Consider the following 19212-nt stretch of genomic DNA (forward strand, 5'->3'; position numbering starts at 1 on the left):
ACTCAGCCAATATGCCTTTGTGCAAGTATCTCAGCCCCTAGTTTCTTACTCAGATGGCCATTTGGGGGCAGCAGAGCAAATATGAACATATATTCTATGTGGGGCTGGGGGGCATTTCACTGGTGGCTCAGATGGTAAAGACTCCACCTGCAATGGAGACCCAGGTTCGATTTCTGGGTCAGGAAGATTCCCCTGGAGAAGGGGAACAGCAACTCACTCCCGGATTCTTGCCTGGAGAATTCCATGGACAGAAGAGCCTGGTGGGCTACAATCCATGGGGTCACAAACAGTCAGATACAACTAACACTTTCACTTTCCAGGAAACACAGAGAGAGCTAGATTGACTGTACCTCCAGCTCTGCTCACCAGGATGTTGCTATCTGATGATAGCACTGAGCCTCTAGAAGAGGTACCCTAGTAGAGCTGGGGTTGGGGGGTGTTTATAGGAAGAACCAGAACTTCCTCACGGAGATATGTTACTATTATTTAGAACAGTTTCCCATATTTGAAGACTTACTCAAATTCATTAAAAAGAAGTGGCATGGAAACCCTGGTTGATTAGTGTTTGGCAGAGTCAGTAAATTGGTTGGTTTGTGCAAAATTTGGGGAGAGTAGATGGCGTGCTGCAATTCATGGGGTCGCAGAGTCGGACATGACTGAGTGACTGAACTGAACTGAACTAAGAGTGGGAAAGTGAGTTAACTGTGGCAACATGAGTAGAGGTGGTGCTGAAAGTGCAGAGGTGCAGCCTTCTAATTGTGATTTTTAAAAACTGAGGCATAGTTGATGTACACAATTGTACTGTGACTGAATAAAAAGATCTTTAAGTACAAAAAAATAAAAAATATATTTAAAAAAATCAGACATTTAGGCTACATCTCAAACCAATAGCATCACTCTTCATGGGGAAGGGCCTCAAGATATATATTGAAGTTTCCCAGGATTCTTCAAGGAAAATTTGGGACTTTCATTATGGGGTACAACTTCACTCCATACCTCGTTAGATAACTTTCTATTCTTAATGGGTATTGTGAACATGTCAATGGCATTACACGTGGCCTGCAATATCTAACAATGGATTGCTAAGAACATGGCAGAAGGCTATTTGAGGGTTGGGGTGAAGACAAGGGGGAAATCAGCAAGCAGTCAGTACTACTCAATCAAGCAGATGGAAATTGGGAACCGACTGCTTACTGCTATCCCTGAAAAGAAATGCATCTAAGCCTCTCCCTTAGTTTATGTTCCAGATGAAAGAATCTGGGAAAAGAGAAGACAGAACTATATTAATACTGGCTCCTGCACAGAAGTGGCCATAGTTCATGGGGGAAGAGACACCATTTCCTCCAGTACCCCTCACCCTATACCCATTCCTCAGTCATACTGCAGGTAAGTTTCCTGGGTCTCCCTAACATTCTGGCCAGAAAGAGATAATTGTGAAGTACGTACAGTGTTGCTCTGTTACTTCTAGTGGTTCCTCTCTGTGGAAGAGCTTTTATTTTTATCTCAAAAGCATTTATCACCCAACCAGTATCATTCAAAAGTCACACCAACATGTCCTCAGCATTGTGTTTTACTTTTTTGCAGGGAGAAAATAGAATGAGGGAGGGGAGGAAAACATGGTTCCACTGCAGTCTCCAAAATGTATGGGTATACATTGCTAGTATAAGGATAGGATGAGATGGTCAGGCAGATTAGCACGGAGGCCCCCAAGATCCTTTTTTCTACTGATTTGTATATGCTAATGAAAATGACACAACATATGTGGAATTGCCTAGCACATGGTATTCAATAAATGTCAGCTGCTTTCTCTAGCAGGGTTCTCCACAGGCTAAGAGATACCTAAACATCACCATCCTTCTCCTTCCAGGGTATGAAGCCCACATAGAAAACTAGAGAACTCAAAGCACAGTACAGTTGGGAAAATGCAGTTGGCCAGCTGGCTCAGTGCAGGGTCTTGCTGTCTCCCCATCCTCCCGACTCCACTCTCCCAGGGTGAGGCTGAGAGTAGTTTCCCAGATGGCTTCCCTGAGACCTAGCTAGCTTGTCCTAGGAGATCCCACGTGGAGGGCTGTGGGTTGCAACTCTCTAGTGCACAGTCCTCTCTTTCTGGCGATGATAATCTTGGGGAAAACAAGAAAGAAAAGGAAGAAAAGCACAGGTTATTTTCTGGCCTGAGCTCCCAACTCCCCATTACCAACTTGTGGGGCCTCTAGTAAACAGTATTTAAAGAATTCCCACTGAGGGTTCTGCCAGGTAAGCAAAAAAGAGAGAGGCACTTACTGTAGGGAAAGAAGCGGACCCGCATGCTGATTTCTCGAGCTGTCTTCAGGATCTCAACAGCCTGGAAGGAACGTGGCAGCTTGTACAAAAGAAGAGATACAACCCAGGACAGAATCATAACAGGAGGAAAGTAGTTTGCCACTCCAACCTTCTGGGTCACCAAGAGCTGCCTCCCTCTTGTCAAGGTGAAATTCTTTCTTATCAAGTTACACATTAGGCTAATCTTACCCACTGCATCCTACCTGGGATGGCTTCTAGCCTCACCACAGCCCAGGTGCTGTGCTCACCTTGCTGTGCTCAATATCTTGGAAATCCACATCATTCACAGCTAGGACTTGGTCCCCTTCCTGAAGTCCTGCTCGATGTGCATCAGAGTCAGGAATCACCTGTAATATATATAATCAAGGTAGGATAATTTCAAACAATGTAAGTGAAGTTAAGTGCCATTCAAATATAAGGTACTATACTGGTTGTGTGTGTGTGTGTGAGAGAGAGAGAGAGAGAGAGAGAGAGAGAGAAATGATGTGGGCAAACAGGTGGCTTGCAAGGTAGGAAGTTGTAAGTGGGCAAGGACAGTCTCACTATGCCCCTTCTATAAGTCTACTGAATCATCCTTCTCCCCAGCCTCGGGACATCAGGGTTCAGCAATCTGATAACAAAGGGAAGTAGCTATCCATATTGCCTACCAGGCAGACGCACCTTGGAGATAAAGATGCCCAGCTGGGAGGCCTTTCCTCCTCGGATGTTAAACCCCAACTGTAAGACAAGAGCACAGAAGGGGGCTCAATACAGACCACAAACACAGGAATATCTAGTAGCATCAATGTATGATAGCTTGCCTTATGTCCCTCAGAGAGCAGTCAGAAGTTGTGGAAGTGGCATCTCAGCTTTTCTGCTCATAAAAGGAAGTTTCTTCACCTCCTTATCTGCTTCCCAATTCATCCCCCCCAGCCATGGCCAACTTCTGGGCCTGGTATGGACAAACCTAGCCTGGAATAAGAGGCAATTGTTTCATAAACTCACCTGAGCTCCAGGGGGCTTCTTCAGTGTAACAATGCGGGGCAGAAACTGGGTCAACTCATTGTTGTAGTCTGGATGGTATACCCTCTGCAAGACACAGCAACCCCAGAAATCTTGTTATCAGGCTTACTACTTTCATCCAGAACACAAATGCATCACCTTGAAGCCAGGAGAAGGTGAAGTCATGGACTTAGTTTAAGCAAAACAGATAACACTGTCCAAACAGGTAGATAGATAGCAATGGGGAAATGCTAGCAGCCCAGGAGCCCCTCACTTCTTTACCTCAACAGAATGGAAATTAGGGCTCTGAATTTTCAGAATTCTCTGGCATAATGGACTCTGGTAGGAAGATTCCACAAGAAGCTCCCAATGGGCCCAGTTGCTCAGAATCCAACTTCTAGCTAAGATTCACTCTCCACTGAGCTTTCTAACTGCCATCCTACCTTTCATATATTATCCTGTGCCTATGGGAAAAAAAATTCCTTGTACAGATGGTTCCCACCTCATGAGGAGGAATCCATGCTGGGGGATTCTCATAGGCAGGCAGGAAAACCACCGGGTAGTCATCGTAAGGAATCCGGCTGTCCATCTCCAGCAAGGACCTGGAATGGAAGCATGAATCAAAGCTGATGAAAATGGTTTAAAAGGGAAAATAGCCCAGCAAGTTTTAGAAAACAACCCCAACCCACTCCAAGACTGTCAGTCTATACGCTGAGCCCACTTCTAGGTAGGTGATAGATTTTGGGAGAGAAGGAAGAAAACTATCAACTTGGCTGAATATCTGGATGCTAACAACCTGTTAGATACACTATAGAAATGATCTACTTTCTCACAACAATCTTGTGAAACATATGTTACCGTCCTCATTCTAGAGAGGAGGAAATCAGGATCGAATCTAAAACTATCTGACTACTTTCAAAATTCAACGGAATGCTGATTCCAACTATCCATAGAAACTCGGGGCAAGGCACTGCCCCACATTCCCTAATGTGATCAGTAATGGTGGAGGTCCGCAGATTGGCCTTTCCTTTACCACCAGCCACCTTCCAGATCTCTTTCCCGCATCGTGCCTGAGTCCTGTGCCCACAGCGCTGTAAAAGTTGTCTTACTACCTCTCCAACCCGTAGGCCTCAGGCGCCGAGTCTCAGCTCACCGCCAAGTCAGCCTGGGAACCGGAAGCGGATGTTAGGCTGAGTTGGAAAGAGGCGGGGTCAGGGCGCGACGCGCAAGTCCCCCTCCCATGCGTCTTCCTGCGCGCGCCGCGTGCGTGCTCCGCCCTCAGGCTGTCTGCGCTCCGATTGGCTGGCGCCTCCGGGAGTGATTTGAAACTTGGCGGTTAAACCTCTGGTTGGGACAGGGCGGCAGGAGACCTGGTTAAGGGACGTTTAGTTTGGTGAGTTAAGAGGGCACCTTAGCTTAGGATCTGCCCTTCCCGGTACCCTGGTGCTTTAGTTCTTTGTCGTCGTCTCCGCTGGGTTTTTGCTTTCCATTTCAGAGGCCACTTCGCTGTTTTCAGAGGGTCAGGGTGATGGGCAGTCCTGTCCTGGCTAAGACTAGAGAGTGAGAGACAGTGACTTTCCCGAGACAGCGATCCCGCTGGGAGGGAGAGGCTGCCGCCGTAGGCTACCACTGACTTCCCTAACCCACTACACCCTCCGAGGAGGGCTAGAACTGAAGGAGGACGCTCTCCCACTCCTGCCGACCTACCAAGGTTTATCAAAGAGCATTTTTTCTTTTTTTTTACCCTCAGCAGAGACGGTGCGGAAGTAGGATCATGAAGGAAGAGGTGAAGGGCATTCCTGTAAGAGTGGCACTGCGATGTCGCCCTTTAGTCCCCAAAGAGATTAATGAGGGCTGCCAAATGTGCCTTTCCTTCGTACCCGGGGAACCTCAGGTGCGTAGCAGAGTCCTGGACCTCCCTCTGAACAGCTGGTGCCAAATAGCAGTGAGGGGCATGGTCTAGCCTTTCTTTTTTTCCTTACTCCTTGTCCCTTGCCTTCTCTAGGTGGTGGTTGGTACTGACAAATCTTTTACCTACGATTTTGTGTTTGACCCCTCTACTGAACAAGAGGAAGTCTTCAATACAGCAGTAGCACCACTCATAAAAGGCGTATTTAAAGGTGAGACTGGTTGATTCTTCAAACGGTTCTTGAACATATACTATGTGTCAGGCACTATGATTGGGTGCTGCCAATACAGGAATGGATGAAACATGAGTCCTGCCTTCAAAAATCCCACAACCTAAGAACTGACCCAATGAAAAGTACCTTTATGCTATATTTGCTTTCTATGGTTCTGCTTGTCTTTGACTTGTATATGTTTTTGTTTGTTTGCTCTGAAACCTCGTTAGATTTTAAGTTCTTTGATGGGTGCTGATGAGGTACTAGTTGAGGTCCAGGCACTGCAAAGCCTCTTGAGGGATTCAGAGGTAAATAATACAGCTTCTGGGCCCTGAAAGAGTTCAAAGTCCAGGGGTAGGGGTGAAAGTAGATGACTACGTACACACTGTTAAACACATAAGAAATATTAAACTTTTTGCTTCATTTTTTTTAGACAAAAGTATTTTAAATGTTAAAACCTTTGAGATTTCCTAAAGCCCCTGAATACACTGGCCAGTTAATAATCTTGATTACAGAAGAGAAGCCAGGGCTTTAGTGTTATTTAAGACTATGGCAAAGTTCTGAAGAAGGGAGCAGTGCCAGAGGGGGTGTCTGATTGTTAGTCTAATACAGTGGTTAGTCAAGATTCAAAGGATTTAAAAGAAGTAGAACCATGGCATACTAGTCCTTCAAAGTCAAAAGGGATATTTACACATCATCTAGTCTATTTTTCTTTCCATCCAAAGAAAAATACTTTCTAGCAATATCTCTGTTAAGTCAACTTCCAGCATCTGGTTAATTTTTTTTCTTTGACAGAAATATCACAGATTGGTTTTTGGACTACTCTAATTGTGTTAGATTATATTGAGATGAAATTTGCTTCCCAGTAATTTCTACTCAGTGACATTAGTTCATCCCTCTAGACAAACAGAAGCCTTCTTCCAGGCAACAGCTACTCACATTTTTTTTTCACTTTTTAAAATGATGTCATGGCTTAAGACACATTGAACACTTTGTTTCAGATTTTTAAAATAGTAAAGCAGTAATTTCAAACTCAATTTCAAACAAATGTTGCAGGAACAGCATAAAGTACTTTTTTTTTCTGACCCCTTTGACATGAGTTGTCAAAGGGTTGACCTGATGGTCCCCTGAATACTTTAGTGTATATTTGCTACAAACAGGAGCTTTCTCCTATATAACTACAATACGACCATCAAAATCATGAAATTAGCATTGTTACATCACTTCCATCTGGTACTCAGACTTCATTCAAGTTTCACCAGTTGTCCCAATAATGTCCTATATAGCAAAAGGATCTAGTTCAAAGTCATATGTTGTATTTAGTTGTACTGCCTCTGTAGTCTTCTTTATTATAAACTCATTTGGTCTTTTGACTTTCATGATCACGACAGTTTTGAAAATCACAGGCCAAGTTTGTAAATGATGTTTGTTTATGATTAGATTCAGATTGTATATCTTTAGCAGGAATATCGCAGAAGTGGTGCTGTATTCTTCTCATTGAATCCTACAGGACAGCACACAATTTTGATTTGTTCTATTACTACTGATGTTCTTTATGATCATTTAAGGTGGTATCTGTCAGATGTCTCCACTATAAAGTTAATCTTTTTTCTATCTATATATTTGGAGGACCATTATTTTATTCTAATTTTCTTCTAATTAACCATCCCTCCTTTCCTTTAGCCATTCCTAAAGAAAAATATGGCATCCAGACCCTGAATTATTCTGTTATCTTTCACGGAATGTACCTTCACAACTTCATAAGAATGTTAAAGTTCTACTTTTATATTCTGTTTCTTTTTTGAAAGTGTGGTGTGTTTTTTTTGTTCATATATTAAAAAAGCAAGGCTTCATTCACAATATGAATTACATAATTATAAAATTATTACATACTAAATAGTTATTCCAGCATTAAACTGATTTCTGGAATCCTTAAACAATGTAGTGTGTTTTGCAACCATACTCAAATTTTACGTTTTACATACAAAATATGTTCTTTACATCAAAGTACATATTAACAAAACTAAATTCTAGAAATCATATATCCTCTAAGACTACTTAATGAAAAGTCCTTAGTAGGGAATTAAAAAAAATAATACATCCATTTGATAAATATTTTTGTAGAACTTAAATGAAATTTATCTCTGGAATTATTTTTTTAGTAAATATACCCTTTGTCAAACAGTTCTGCAGATGAATGGCGAACACTTATTTCTAAAATGAAATGGCACTGGAAAATAGCTCGTGAAATTTTTTCAAAGTAAAAGTATATCCTTTACTTGAGTTTCAAGAAGTTGTAGCTACTTACTATATTAATAAAAATCTGAAATAAAATTATTCCCTGTTAATCCCTTTACAGTTTCTTAAAAAAAATTAGTGGAGATAAATTATCTACCAGCTTTAAAATCTAGTTATGTTCACTGAACAAAAATAAATTTGGTTTCAGAATATTGCCTGTTAACAGTGAATTATTATAAATAGTCCATGTTAAGCTTTTCTCAACTCATTTCTATAAAATATTAAAAATAAAATGGGAGAAACATTCAATACTTAATGGAAGATACCAACATCTTTCCAATACAGAATTTAACTCACAAAAAATTTAAATAAAACCTTAAATGTTTTAAAAAATACAATACCAAAAAAGTTTCTAAGGTAGATTTGCTTCAAAAATGTTAGTGCGTTTAGGATTAACTAGCTTTCAAGCATTGATACCTTTGGAATACAACTGTATTCCAACTTTAATTCATAAGAATTTTAAAATTATACATTCTAGTTTATAGTTCTGAAAAAAATCTGAACTAAATTGCTCTTTCAAAACATCTTTAGTTGTCAGGAAAAAAAATATGTTGGTCACTAGTTAATAAACTGGTTTTAGCATGAGAGGTCCTCCTTTTTGTTTAATGAAAGTTTTCATTTTCTATTCTGTGGTATTGCTTTTATATGAAGAATAAGTAGAAAAAAATAGCCACAAAAGTGTCAAAATGACAGCATCCTGTTTCTGACAATATATACATACAAGGGCCAAGTTACACATTTGGAAGTGACTGCTGTAAAACTAATCTGAGCTGTAAGTGCTAAAAGCAACAGCAGAACAGACTGTAGACTTTAGATTCACAAGCCTCAGATTGACAAGGAGAGTTATATGGAGAAACTCCTTGATGCTGCTCTTTCAACAGTGCAGTGGAGATCAGATTAGGTATTAAACCACAAGAACTCATTCTAATGGCTTTGTAGCATTTGGAAGAGAGGGCAGAAGATACATTACCTTGGCACTTTAGGGTTTTTGTGGACACATACCACCAATATTTGCCTTTCACTTACTGTAAGTGTAAAAGTGCTTTTTAGTTAATACTTAATAGTTAAAATGTTTGCTTTAAGAAGCCAGTTAGTAACACTTCCAAGATTTGAATCAAATTTAAAAAATTCTGCAAAGTACACAGAAAGCAAGAGTTAGTAACAATATATATTATTGTTTGACCAAGCTGTCCTCAGAGTAAGCTAGTTATTACACAATATAAAAATGACAGCCTCCTATTCAAATTTATTTACTCTAGATGTATATAGCAGGGTGGGAGTTGGAGTGCTCGGTTGGCTGTTTCCCATGCTGGGACTACTCGTGTGGGCGCTTGGTTCACTGCTTGGACCTCCCACTGGGCTGTAGTTCCTCTGACTGTGACGGCTGAGGTTCAGGGCTGGTAGGAAGAGGAACTCTAAGGGATACTTGCCAACACTACAAAAACTACTGCCTGGGTAGAGGGCTGCTGCATCAGAGAAAGGCTTCTTCTTGGTGCAGGGAACTACATCAGGGGGTGCGAGGTTTTGGTTTTCAAGTGGCAAACTGGACAATTGTCCTGCTAGAGTTGAGAGCTGGTTTAATGGGTTGTCAACCATGAGTTCTTGGGGGTCTCTTGGCAGGCCCCCTGTTGGTGTGGGTTTTGCCATGCTTTCATAGAAGTCACTCTGGATGTTTGGGATTTCATAGGTAAAATCATTAAGGCAGTCTGGCTCCTGAACCACTGTGGAAGGTGGGCTTAAGTTGATTAGTGCTCTTCTGCTATAGCTCAGATTGCTAATTTTCTTCTGTAAACCCCTGCACATTCTCTTGCTGCTTAAGGAAGACCTAGTACCTTTAACCTAATACCATTTTAGATTTGTGCTTTTGATGATGGGACAGGATGCTTCAGTCACTGCAGCAAAAGGAACACAATCCACATTTGTGTGGTTTTTCTCCTATATGGGAACACATATGGGCTTCCAGATGACGATCATAGGCAGATGCAAATGGGCATAAGTGACATCACTGAAGTTTCTCACCTGTGTGGATTTAAATGTGTTCAGTGAGCCAGGTGGTGCCTTTGCTGGCATAGTTGCAGTATCAACACTTGAGCTTTCCATCAAAGGTCCTTTCAAACCCATTTACTAACATTCCTGAGTTTTCATCCAAGGAAACTTCAACAGATGGGGGATTGATTCCATTTTGATTACCATCTGTTCCAGCTCCCTGAAGAGCCTCTGCTTCTTTGTCCCCACTAACTGATCCAGAAATCATGTTGACATGATGAGTCTGCTGAGTCAGGAATTCCTGAAAATCTTTCATGAAGTCCAAAGGCTCTGGTTTCTTTTCACTCATCTTTGTTTTTGAGATACTTATATGGAGGTTACAGTTCGTTATACCTTTTCACCCCAAATCAATTCCCCCCTTCTCTTGCCACTCCAACATTGATGAAATGTAGAGTAATTTAAATTTACTCTGGAGACACACCAAGGGACTCCAGAAGGCCATGGAGGGAATTTCAACTAAACTGAAAAGCCATACAAAGTTCACCTGACAGCCACACTGAGTAACCCTCACCACCTTGTTCAACGCTGCTGCTGTTATCATCAGTGTCTTTGTCACTGCTGCCGTCCTGTTTGTGTGTCTCCAGTTCCCTTACTTTCATATTCTTAACTTGGGAAACTATGGGAATTATAGTCTGTAGAGGCAATATAAAGTAAAAAGTGATTTCAATGTATATGTGTTTGGTTAATATTGCTCTCAGCTGCAAAGATAAAGCCAGTATTTTTCAGTCAGCTCAACAGCACCCTGAGTTTTTTGTAAAAAGTGCTGAGGCTTGATTTCCCCAGTTGTTAGTATATATACATATCTGTGATATTGTAGATGACTATGAAATGTTATTCTCTTGCCCCAGAGTCATGCCAGTTGATATTAGCAATCTATTACAGTGAAAATCTCAATGTAACATCTTAAGATCTTCCAGAACATCAAGGTCTTCATTTAGATGAGTCATTTCAGTTCAGTTGCTCAGTCGTGTCCGACTCTTTGCAACCCCATGAATCGCAGCATGCCAGGCCTCCCTGTCCATCACCAACTCCCGGAGTTCACTAAGACTCATGTCCATTGAGTCAGTGATGCCATCCAGCCATCTCATCCTCTGTCGTCCCCTTCTCCTCCTGCCTCCAATCCCTCCCAGCATCAGTCTTTTCCAATGAGTCAACTCTTTGCATGAGGTGGCCAAAGCATTGGAGTTTCAGCTTTAGCATCAGTCCTTCCGAAGAACACCCAGGACTGATCTCCTTTAGAATGGACTGGTTGGATCTCCTTGCAGTCCAAGGGACTCTCAAGATTGTCTTCTCCAACACCACAGTTCAAAAGCATCAATTATTCGGTGCTCAGCTTTCTTCACAGTCCAACTTTCACATCCATACATGACCACTGGAAAAACCATAGCCTTGACTAGATGGACCTTTGTTGGCAAAATAATGTCTCTGCTTTTGAATATACTATCTAGGTTGGTCATAACTTTCCTTCCAAGGAGTAAGCGTCTTTTAATTTCATGGCTGCAGTCACCACCTGCAGTGATTTTGGAGCCCTAAAAAATAAAGGCTGACACTATTTCCACTGTTTCCCCATCTATTTCCCATGAAGTGATGGCACCAGATGCCACGATCTTCCTTTCCTGAATGTTGAGCTTTAAGCCAACTTTTTCACTCTGCTCTTTCACTTTCATCAACAGGCTTTTTAGTTCCTCTTCACTTTCTGCCATAAGGGTGGTGTCATCTGCATATCTAAGGTTATTGATATTTCTCCCAGCAGTCTTGATTCCAGCTTGTGCTTCTTCCAGCCCAGCGTTTCTCATGATGTACTCTGCATATAAGTTAAATAAGCAGGGTGACAATATACAGCCTTGACGTACTCCTTTTCCTGTTTGGAACCAGTCTGTTGTTCCATGTCCAGTTCTAACTGTTGCTTCCTGACCTTGAGGTTTCTCAAGAGGCAGGTCAGGTGGTCTGATATTCCCATCTCTTTCAGAATTTTCCACAGTTTATTGTGATCTACACAGTCAAAGGCTTTGGCATAGTCAATAAAGCAGAAATAAGTTCTCTCAAAAAGGAAAAAAAAAAACAAAGGACATACATCATATTGAATCATACTTAAATGATGACATTTCTATGAGGAACCTGATAATAGGGTTCCAATGAAGACTTTGTTAATCAAAGAAATACATGTTGGAATCCCTTCTATCTATGCATTTTCTTTCTTTCTTTTTTTTTTTTATCTATGCATTTTCTAAGACTTCCATTTAATTCCCATAATTTAGAATTGTTCAGGTAAAAGAAGAATTCTAAAACTCTGAATGGCTTTTAGACAGTGACTTGGTCAATATCATTATCTGAGTCATATCTTTTTAAGTGTTTTACTTCCTAGCTTTTAAGAGCTAGCAAGGGAAGCACACATGTGGGTTCGATATTTTTCTTCTTTGCCTGTTTGGAGTAATGCATAGTCATGGCACCCATGTAATTGTTCCTTGTGTCTGACATTCCCAAGAGATCCTTGTGTTCAGAGAGCAGTCTCAGTTCTGCTACAAGTAATTACTGAAGGAAATGGAGGGTATTGATTGGATGAAAATATTTGAGCCATCACTACACATGTGACTTCTGTTTTGCCAGGATACAATGCAACCGTCCTGGCCTATGGGCAGACTGGCTCTGGAAAAACCTATTCGATGGGAGGTGCATATACTGCAGAGCAAGAAAATGAACCAACAGTTGGGGTCATTCCTAGGGTAATACAACTGCTCTTCAAAGAAATTGATAAAAAGAGTGACTTCGAATTTACTCTGAAAGTATCATACTTGGAGGTAAATTATTTATCTTTATTCTGAATTCAAATTTATCTTTGGGTAGAAAAATAAATGCAAATTGAATTTTTCCTGGTATGACTCAATAAATTGAATTTTTAGTAAATTGCATTTTAATAAATTGATAGAGAAAACTTACTGGCTCAGTTGGATCTGGCTCTCACCCAGTTCTTTCCTTGTTAGAATAGTCTGTTTAATCAGATTGTTAGAGAAGTTGGCATTCCCATATAAAAAGAAGATAGGAATACTTTGAGTTTGGCCTCTATTATTGATTCCCTGTAGAGTCTTTAGAAAAATATTTGATATCCCTTTACTGTTTTGAGGCTTGAGTGATCATGCTGCTACTCCATGAAGAATGTTTATAAAAATTGGTTGAAGTTTTGAGCTGTGTAAGTAATGATAGAGTGTTTATTCAACAGATATTTATTGAATACCTACTGTGTTACAGGCCCTGTTCTAGGTATTTGGGATATATCAGTGAATAAAACATAAAAGTCCCTGCCTTGGTGGATATTTTCATTCTAGTATATAGTAGTATACAAATAGACCGACCAATTACATCTAGCCCTCATGATACCAGAAACACATACCTAGAGAACTTACAACTTCGGATAATCTACCTGGTTGATTCCATAGCAGTGATATCTTATCTTTAAGGAGCAGTAATTAAATGTATATAATTTAACTAACAAACATGGTGCTTACTATGAAACAGTACTTAAAGTTCTGGTTGTTGTTGAAATATTCGTTGCCATTCACCCTCCAATAAGGACCTATTACTTACATTTTAACAAAATCAGTGAAGGTGATGTTATGACCATCGAAGAACTGAATTTAGATACCCACGTAGCTCTTCATTATGTCTACTATTCCTAAGAAGCTCACTCTCAAGGTAGCAGTTTTAATTTTGTTACAAGTAATAAATGTGAATTTATTCTTATAAGTATCAATTATTACATTTAGGGTTAAAATCCTTTTCTTAATTATAAAAAATATGTTTGTTGCAAAAAAAAATTTTTTTTATATAGAAAGTCAAAGAATTTTAGAAATCACTTGTGGTCCCACAACTCCTTGATTACCACTGTTGACATCTTGTTTTTACCACTTTGTTTTCAATAATGCCAGATTTACAATGAAGAAATCTTGGATCTTCTATGCCCATCTCGTGAGAAAGCCCCTCAAATAAATATACGGGAGGATCCTAAGGAAGGCATAAAGGTGTGTTTGTCTCTCATTTGATGTTATTTTCAAATGTTGGCCACTTCTAACTGTTCACACTCCCTTTATTTGCCACTGTGGTTTTAAATGACTGTTAGTACCTCAGTCTTTTAAGTTCTGTGTGAATTAGGTCCTAATTTCCTTTGTTAATCTAGAATTCCTAGATGGAAACTCTTGTGGAGAAGGAAGTTTTACCACCTTCTTACCTCTTGCTGCTGCTGCTGCTGCTAAGTTGCTTCAGTCGTGTCCGACTCTGTGCAATCCCATAGACAGCAGCCCACGAGGCTCCTCTGTCCCTGGGATTCTCCAGGCAAGAATACTGGAGTGGGTTGCCATTTCCTTCTCCGTATTACCTCTTGAAGGAATGCTAATATCAATTAAATATTTATTGGCTATTTACAGAGTCCTGAGGCTGGGCTGTCCGGTATGGTAGTCACCAGCCACAAATGGCTATTTAAACTTAAGTGAACTGCAATTGAATATAGTTTGAAATACAGTCTCTCAGTCATACCAGCCACATATCAAGTCCTCATGTGATTAGTGGCTACTGTATTAGATAGTACAGATATGGAACATGGTCATAGAAAATTCTGTTAGCCCTGTAAGAGACATTGTGCTAGATCTCTGTAAGGATATTTAGAAAGTAACGTGATACAAAAATTTTGCGTTTACCATAGGAAGAAGAAATCAGTTATTTGAGAGACTTCTGTCACATGGTATAGATGTAGGCTGAAGACCTGTAGCTGAACAAAGTTTGAGGCAAGGTTGGGAGTTCTGTATATGGGAGTGGGCCAAATCCAGAAGCCGGTGTTGAAAACAGGCAGAGTTTGGTTCTAGCAGCAGCTTGAGTGTTCAGGAGTTGGAGAATTTGAGGAGGGGAGTAGATAAGAATAGGGTAGTGCAGACTTAGGACAACTTGGTAAAATAATACCTTATGCATCTCCCTCTCCTCTCTGCACCGAAAGTTGAAATTTAGGCTGCAGGAGCCTGAGAGGCAGGTGCCTGTGCTTCTGAAATTTTTTTCCTTCTGAGCCATTAAGTCATTAGCCAGGCACTAAGGCAAAGCTTGAAGGATCAAACCTATTTTGAAAGCCTGATAAGCGTGGAATACAGGAAGATAATTTGCATGGTGGGGATAAGAAACCTGGGTAAGATGCATGCTATCACCGGAAAGAATGTTGGTACTTAGCCAGCTTTTGACTGACTAAGATCTTCTGTGTGTCTAAACTATACTAGAGCAGGAATTAAATCCCAAAAACTATTTGAGGGGAAATTTGCAATACAGAGAAGTGTGAATTTCTGATTCAAATTGTGGTGGGTAAGGAAAAGTTTGTAAGTACTGTTCAGATGGCATGGATGGTAAGAAGTAAGGGCATTCTTGTAGTAAGGAATAGCTTAAAGCAGGAAAGCAGAAAATGTACTCATGGGGGTAGTGAGACTAGGTCAGTCTGTCTGGATTAAAGGATATGTCTTAGGAACTAATAGGAGCTATGTTAAGACCAGATTATGAAGCCAGACTAAAGAGCTTAGTTTCTATCTCTGTGAATAGTATATAAGCTACTTAATATTTCCTGTGGCTACTTTTATCAAGTTTTTATCTTATGTGTATATCTCTGACTAAGTTAGCTCCTGGGAGGTTAGGAGAATATCTTAAAATCTCTTTGTACTCTCATTATTTCACATGGGGCTTAGGAGTTTGGTGACATTTTAGGAAGCAGGATTTTCAGAAGGCTAAACAAGAATGGGTTGAAAAGGAGAGACTAGGATGAGGGAGGAAAATTTGGGGAAATTGCCTTATTTTTCAGGCATGTGAAGTAATATGGGTCTGGATTAGACAGGTAGATATGGAAAGGAAAAGGAAGTGATGGATTCAAAAGAAGAATTATGGAGAGTTGGTGATAGACGAAATACGGAGGAAGAGGGCGAATTAAAGGCAAATCTGAAGTTTTGAGAATAGAGATCTAGAAATGAAGAAGTAGTGGAGAGAATCACTGTTGGTGGAAGGAAGATGAGTTTGGTTTTGAAATGTAGGACTAGAAATTAGGGCCACAGATGTTGATTTGGGAGTTATGGCATACTAAAACTGTAGCATATTAGGGCTAGAAGGGACTTCATTATCATCTAGTTCAATCTCCAGAGGCTCCAAGAGATTTTAACTTGTACAGCTTCTCCTGGGTAGATACAGTACCAAACCTAGGACCCTGTTTTCCTAATCCAGTGGAAATTGTATCATGCTATTTTCCCTAGTGAAAATGAAATATAAAATGGGCCCAAGATATAGGAAAGAACATAGGGCCACATGGAGGAGAAAGTAGCAAAGAGAACTACTACAGCTATTTGTGTTGCCCTTACTATTCTTAGGGCCAAAGCTTACCTTCACTTGAGGCTCCCTGGAAGGCACTTATCCATTGCTACCCTAAAATGATGAAGTATTTGAAGTTGAATTATAAGAGTTTTTTTCTTTCTCTGAATTAGATTATGGGACTCACTGAGAAGACTGTTTTCATTGCTCTGGATACTGTTTCCTGTTTGGAGCAGGGCAACAACTGTAGGACTGTGGCCTCCACAGCTATGAACTCCCAGTCATCTCGATCTCATGCCATCTTCACAATCTCCATAGAGCAAAGAAAGAAAAGTGACAAGTAAGTTACAGTTTAAAGAGTTAAGATTTTTAATGTTAGTTCTACTAAAGTTGAATAATAGATTGCTTCTTGATTTGACAAATAATCAAACATCAGTACTCTGAGTACTAGTAATGAATCAATCCATTTAGACTGACTTGAAAGAAAATGAGAGCAGGAAGGTAAGCCTTGATACTCACCTGCCCTCAAAGTTGTGTACCGTTCTCACTTGCTGCTGCTGCTGCTAAGTCGCTTCAGTCGTGTCCAACTCTGTGCGACCCCATAGACGGCAGCCCACCAGGCTCCGCCGTCCCTGGGATTCTCCAGGCAAGAACACTGGAGTGGGTTGCCATTTCCTTCTCCAGTGCATGAAAGTGAAAAGTGAAAGGGAAGTCGCTCAGTCATGTCTGACTCTTAGCGATCCCATGGACTGCAGCCCACCAGGCTCCTCCATCCCTGGGATTTTCCAAGCAAGAGTACTGGAGTGGGGTGTCGTTGCCTTCTCCACTGTTCTCACTTATGTCCTGTTATTTTCATAGGAATAGCAGCTTTCGCTCCAAGCTGCATCTCGTAGACCTTGCTGGATCAGAAAGACAGAAGAAAACCAAGGCTGAAGGGGATCGTCTAAAAGAGGGTGAGCGTAATTAAGGCCACAGTCATAGATAAAAACCTCTAATACTCTTATTGCGATTGTTGGTGTCTTGACTGGAATATTTCAGGTCACGTTCTAACAATACTGACAATTCAAGTTTGAGGCTGATTTCAGAAATAGCAAAAAAACTGTTTCTTTCCCTTGCACTAATTTCCTAATTTAGGTATGAGATTTGGATCTGGTCCTTGGTTTGATTTCATCTGGCCCAGGCAAGTTTTAGTTTTTGTTTTGTTTTATCCCCAACCACTTATAATTAAAATCAGTATACTGATACTGTCATTCCAAGTATTCACTCTCCTTCCCCAGATGTTGTCACTTATAAACCTCATCAGCATGGTTTCCATATCTTCATTTAAATTGTTAGATATAAATGATAATGCTCCTAAGGCTAGAAGAACCCCATGGTGTATGCTATTAATATTAGAAACCTTCATCCAGCATGCTAGTGACCTGGTAATCTGCATGCTTTGGGAATGGTCTTTCAAGCAATTATTAATCTAGCTAACAAAAATTAACAACCAGCTCCCATTTCTCAATTTATACTTATTTATCTTTTATGTCATAAAAGATTTTGTCAAATGCCTTGCTAATATCCAGATATACTTTACCATATTTCTCATGGCTACCAGCTTACTAACAGTGCAAAAAATAAATAAGGATTAGCCTAAATCGACCATTTCTAAGTGAATTCAAGCTGGCTTCTAGTGCTTATTCTTCCATTTCTAGGTTCTTGCAAGCCATCCTTGTGATACTCCATCCCTGTAATAATCTAGAAGACTTACATCAAACTTACTGGTCTGTAATTTATGGAATTAACTTAACCTTTTTTTCCTGAAAATTGAAATTACATCTGCCCACTCTTCTGGAACATCCTTCTCCGTGATTCCTCAAATATCATTGACATAGCTTCATCATTCTTATTTGAAATTACTTGCAGTTCCCTCAGCTATAATTCATCTGGTCCAAGATATTTGAACTCTTATTAAAGTAGTTGAGTTCTCGCTTACTACTTTTTTACTCATATTGGGCTTCAGTTCCCTCTTGGGAACTGAGAAGGCAGAAACAGAAATAGTAATTGAGGAATTTTACCTCTTTGTCATTTATCATTATTATACTGCTGACACAGGGTAGAGACCTATTTCTTCCTCATTCGGCTTTTTGTTCTGAATATATTTAAAAGTGCCCTTTTTGTACTATGTTTGTACTTTTGAGATTTATCCTTCTTAAGACTATTTTTAAAGGTTCTTGTGGCTCCTTTATCTTTTTTTAGGTGTACAGTTCTGAGGGTTTTTTTTAAAACAGCTTTATTGAGATATAATTCACATGCCATAAAATTCACCCATTTAAACTGTACATTTCAACGAACTTTTGTATATTCAGAGTTGTGCAACCATCACCACAATCTACTTTTAGAACATTTTCATCACCCGCCGAAAGAAACTCATACCCATTAGCAGTCACTCCCCATCCACACCCCCTTCTCTAGCCCTAGGCAACCACTAACCTATATTCCATATAAATGGAATCACATAATTTCTGGTCTTTTGTGACTGTCTTATTTCACTTAACATAAGGTTTTCAAGGACCATCCATGTTACAGCATGTATCATTACTTCATTCCCTTTTATTGCTGAATCATATTCCATTATACAGATATACAACATTTTGTTTGTCCATTCGTCGGTTGTATCCAATTTGACTATTTTGAATATTGCTCTGTGAACATCTATGTATAATTTTTTATGAGGACAAATGTTTTAATTTCTCTTTAGGTATAACCTAGGAGTGTTATCCCTGGGTCATATGATAGCTGTTTATATTTAAAATATTAACATGGGATGAATATACCATAAAACTCACTTTTTTAAAATGTATAATTCAGTGACTTTTTTAGTATATTCACAAGGTTGTACAACCATCACTACAATAAATTTTAGAATATTTCATCATCCTCAAAAGAAACCCACACCCATTAGTAGTCACTCATTTTTTTCCATTGTCTACCTCTCCCTAGCCCATCTCCAGACAATGACTAATCTTTCTGTCTTTATGGATTTGCCTATTCCGGACATTTCATATAAATGTAATCATACAATATGTGAGCTTTTGTGACTGGTTTCTTTCATTAACATCTTTGCTTTGTTCATTCCTGTTATAGC

At 39.9% G+C, this 19212-nt stretch overlaps 2 protein-coding genes and 1 pseudogene across 6 annotated transcripts in view; 1 reads left to right on the plus strand and 2 right to left on the minus strand.

Moving 5' to 3' along the window:
* Positions 1 to 1552: 1552 nt before the first annotated feature.
* PDZD11 (PDZ domain containing 11) lies at positions 1553 to 4518 on the minus strand. Of its 4 annotated transcripts, none has more exons than XM_027534462.1 (7): positions 4413 to 4518; positions 3803 to 3902; positions 3304 to 3387; positions 2980 to 3036; positions 2568 to 2666; positions 2281 to 2341; positions 1553 to 2120 (listed from the first exon to the last, which is right to left on the minus strand). In XM_027534462.1, the coding sequence occupies exons 2-7, from the start codon at positions 3887 to 3889 to the stop codon at positions 2086 to 2088; spliced, it is 423 nt and encodes a 140-aa protein (XP_027390263.1). In that variant the 5' UTR covers positions 3890 to 3902; positions 4413 to 4518; the 3' UTR covers positions 1553 to 2085. The 4 variants fall into 4 exon arrangements, with proteins under 4 accessions (XP_027390263.1, XP_027390261.1, XP_027390262.1 ...); XM_027534460.1 differs by having other exon boundaries at positions 2281 to 2359; XM_027534461.1 differs by having other exon boundaries at positions 2281 to 2359; positions 4371 to 4465.
* Positions 4519 to 4602: 84 nt separating this feature from the next.
* KIF4A (kinesin family member 4A) overlaps positions 4603 to 19212 on the plus strand; it is a 130206-nt gene continuing 115596 nt past the window's right edge. Inside the window, exons 1-7 of one of the 2 annotated variants that reach the window (XM_027533748.1) lie at positions 4603 to 4693; positions 5051 to 5194; positions 5306 to 5420; positions 12372 to 12562; positions 13688 to 13780; positions 16256 to 16422; positions 16941 to 17035. In XM_027533748.1, the coding sequence (XP_027389549.1) occupies positions 5075 to 5194; positions 5306 to 5420; positions 12372 to 12562; positions 13688 to 13780; positions 16256 to 16422; positions 16941 to 17035 (781 nt within the window). In that variant the 5' untranslated portion in view covers positions 4603 to 4693; positions 5051 to 5074. The remainder of the gene's footprint in view (positions 4694 to 5050; positions 5195 to 5305; positions 5421 to 12371; positions 12563 to 13687; positions 13781 to 16255; positions 16423 to 16940; positions 17036 to 19212) is intronic. The other variant, XM_027533749.1, reaches the window with a different exon arrangement.
* Positions 8810 to 10264, minus strand: LOC113886987 (annotated as a pseudogene).

This window comes from Bos indicus x Bos taurus, chromosome X (genome assembly GCF_003369695.1).
Source record: "Bos indicus x Bos taurus breed Angus x Brahman F1 hybrid chromosome X, Bos_hybrid_MaternalHap_v2.0, whole genome shotgun sequence".
NCBI classification, from domain to species: Eukaryota; Metazoa; Chordata; class Mammalia; order Artiodactyla; family Bovidae; genus Bos; species Bos indicus x Bos taurus.

Excerpts from the sequence above, each read along its gene's own strand:
- PDZD11 (XM_027534460.1), bottom strand. The coding sequence starts at position 3,889 with ATGGACAGCCGGATTCCTTACGATGACTACCCGGTGGTTTTCCTGCCT. Across the intron at positions 3,037-3,303 it reads AGAAGCCCCCTGGAGCTCAG|TTGGGGTTTAACATCCGAGG; the intron begins GTGAGTTTATGA and ends CTTGTCTTACAG. Across the intron at positions 2,667-2,979 it reads TGGGCATCTTTATCTCCAAG|GTGATTCCTGACTCTGATGC; the intron begins GTGCGTCTGCCT and ends TATATATTACAG.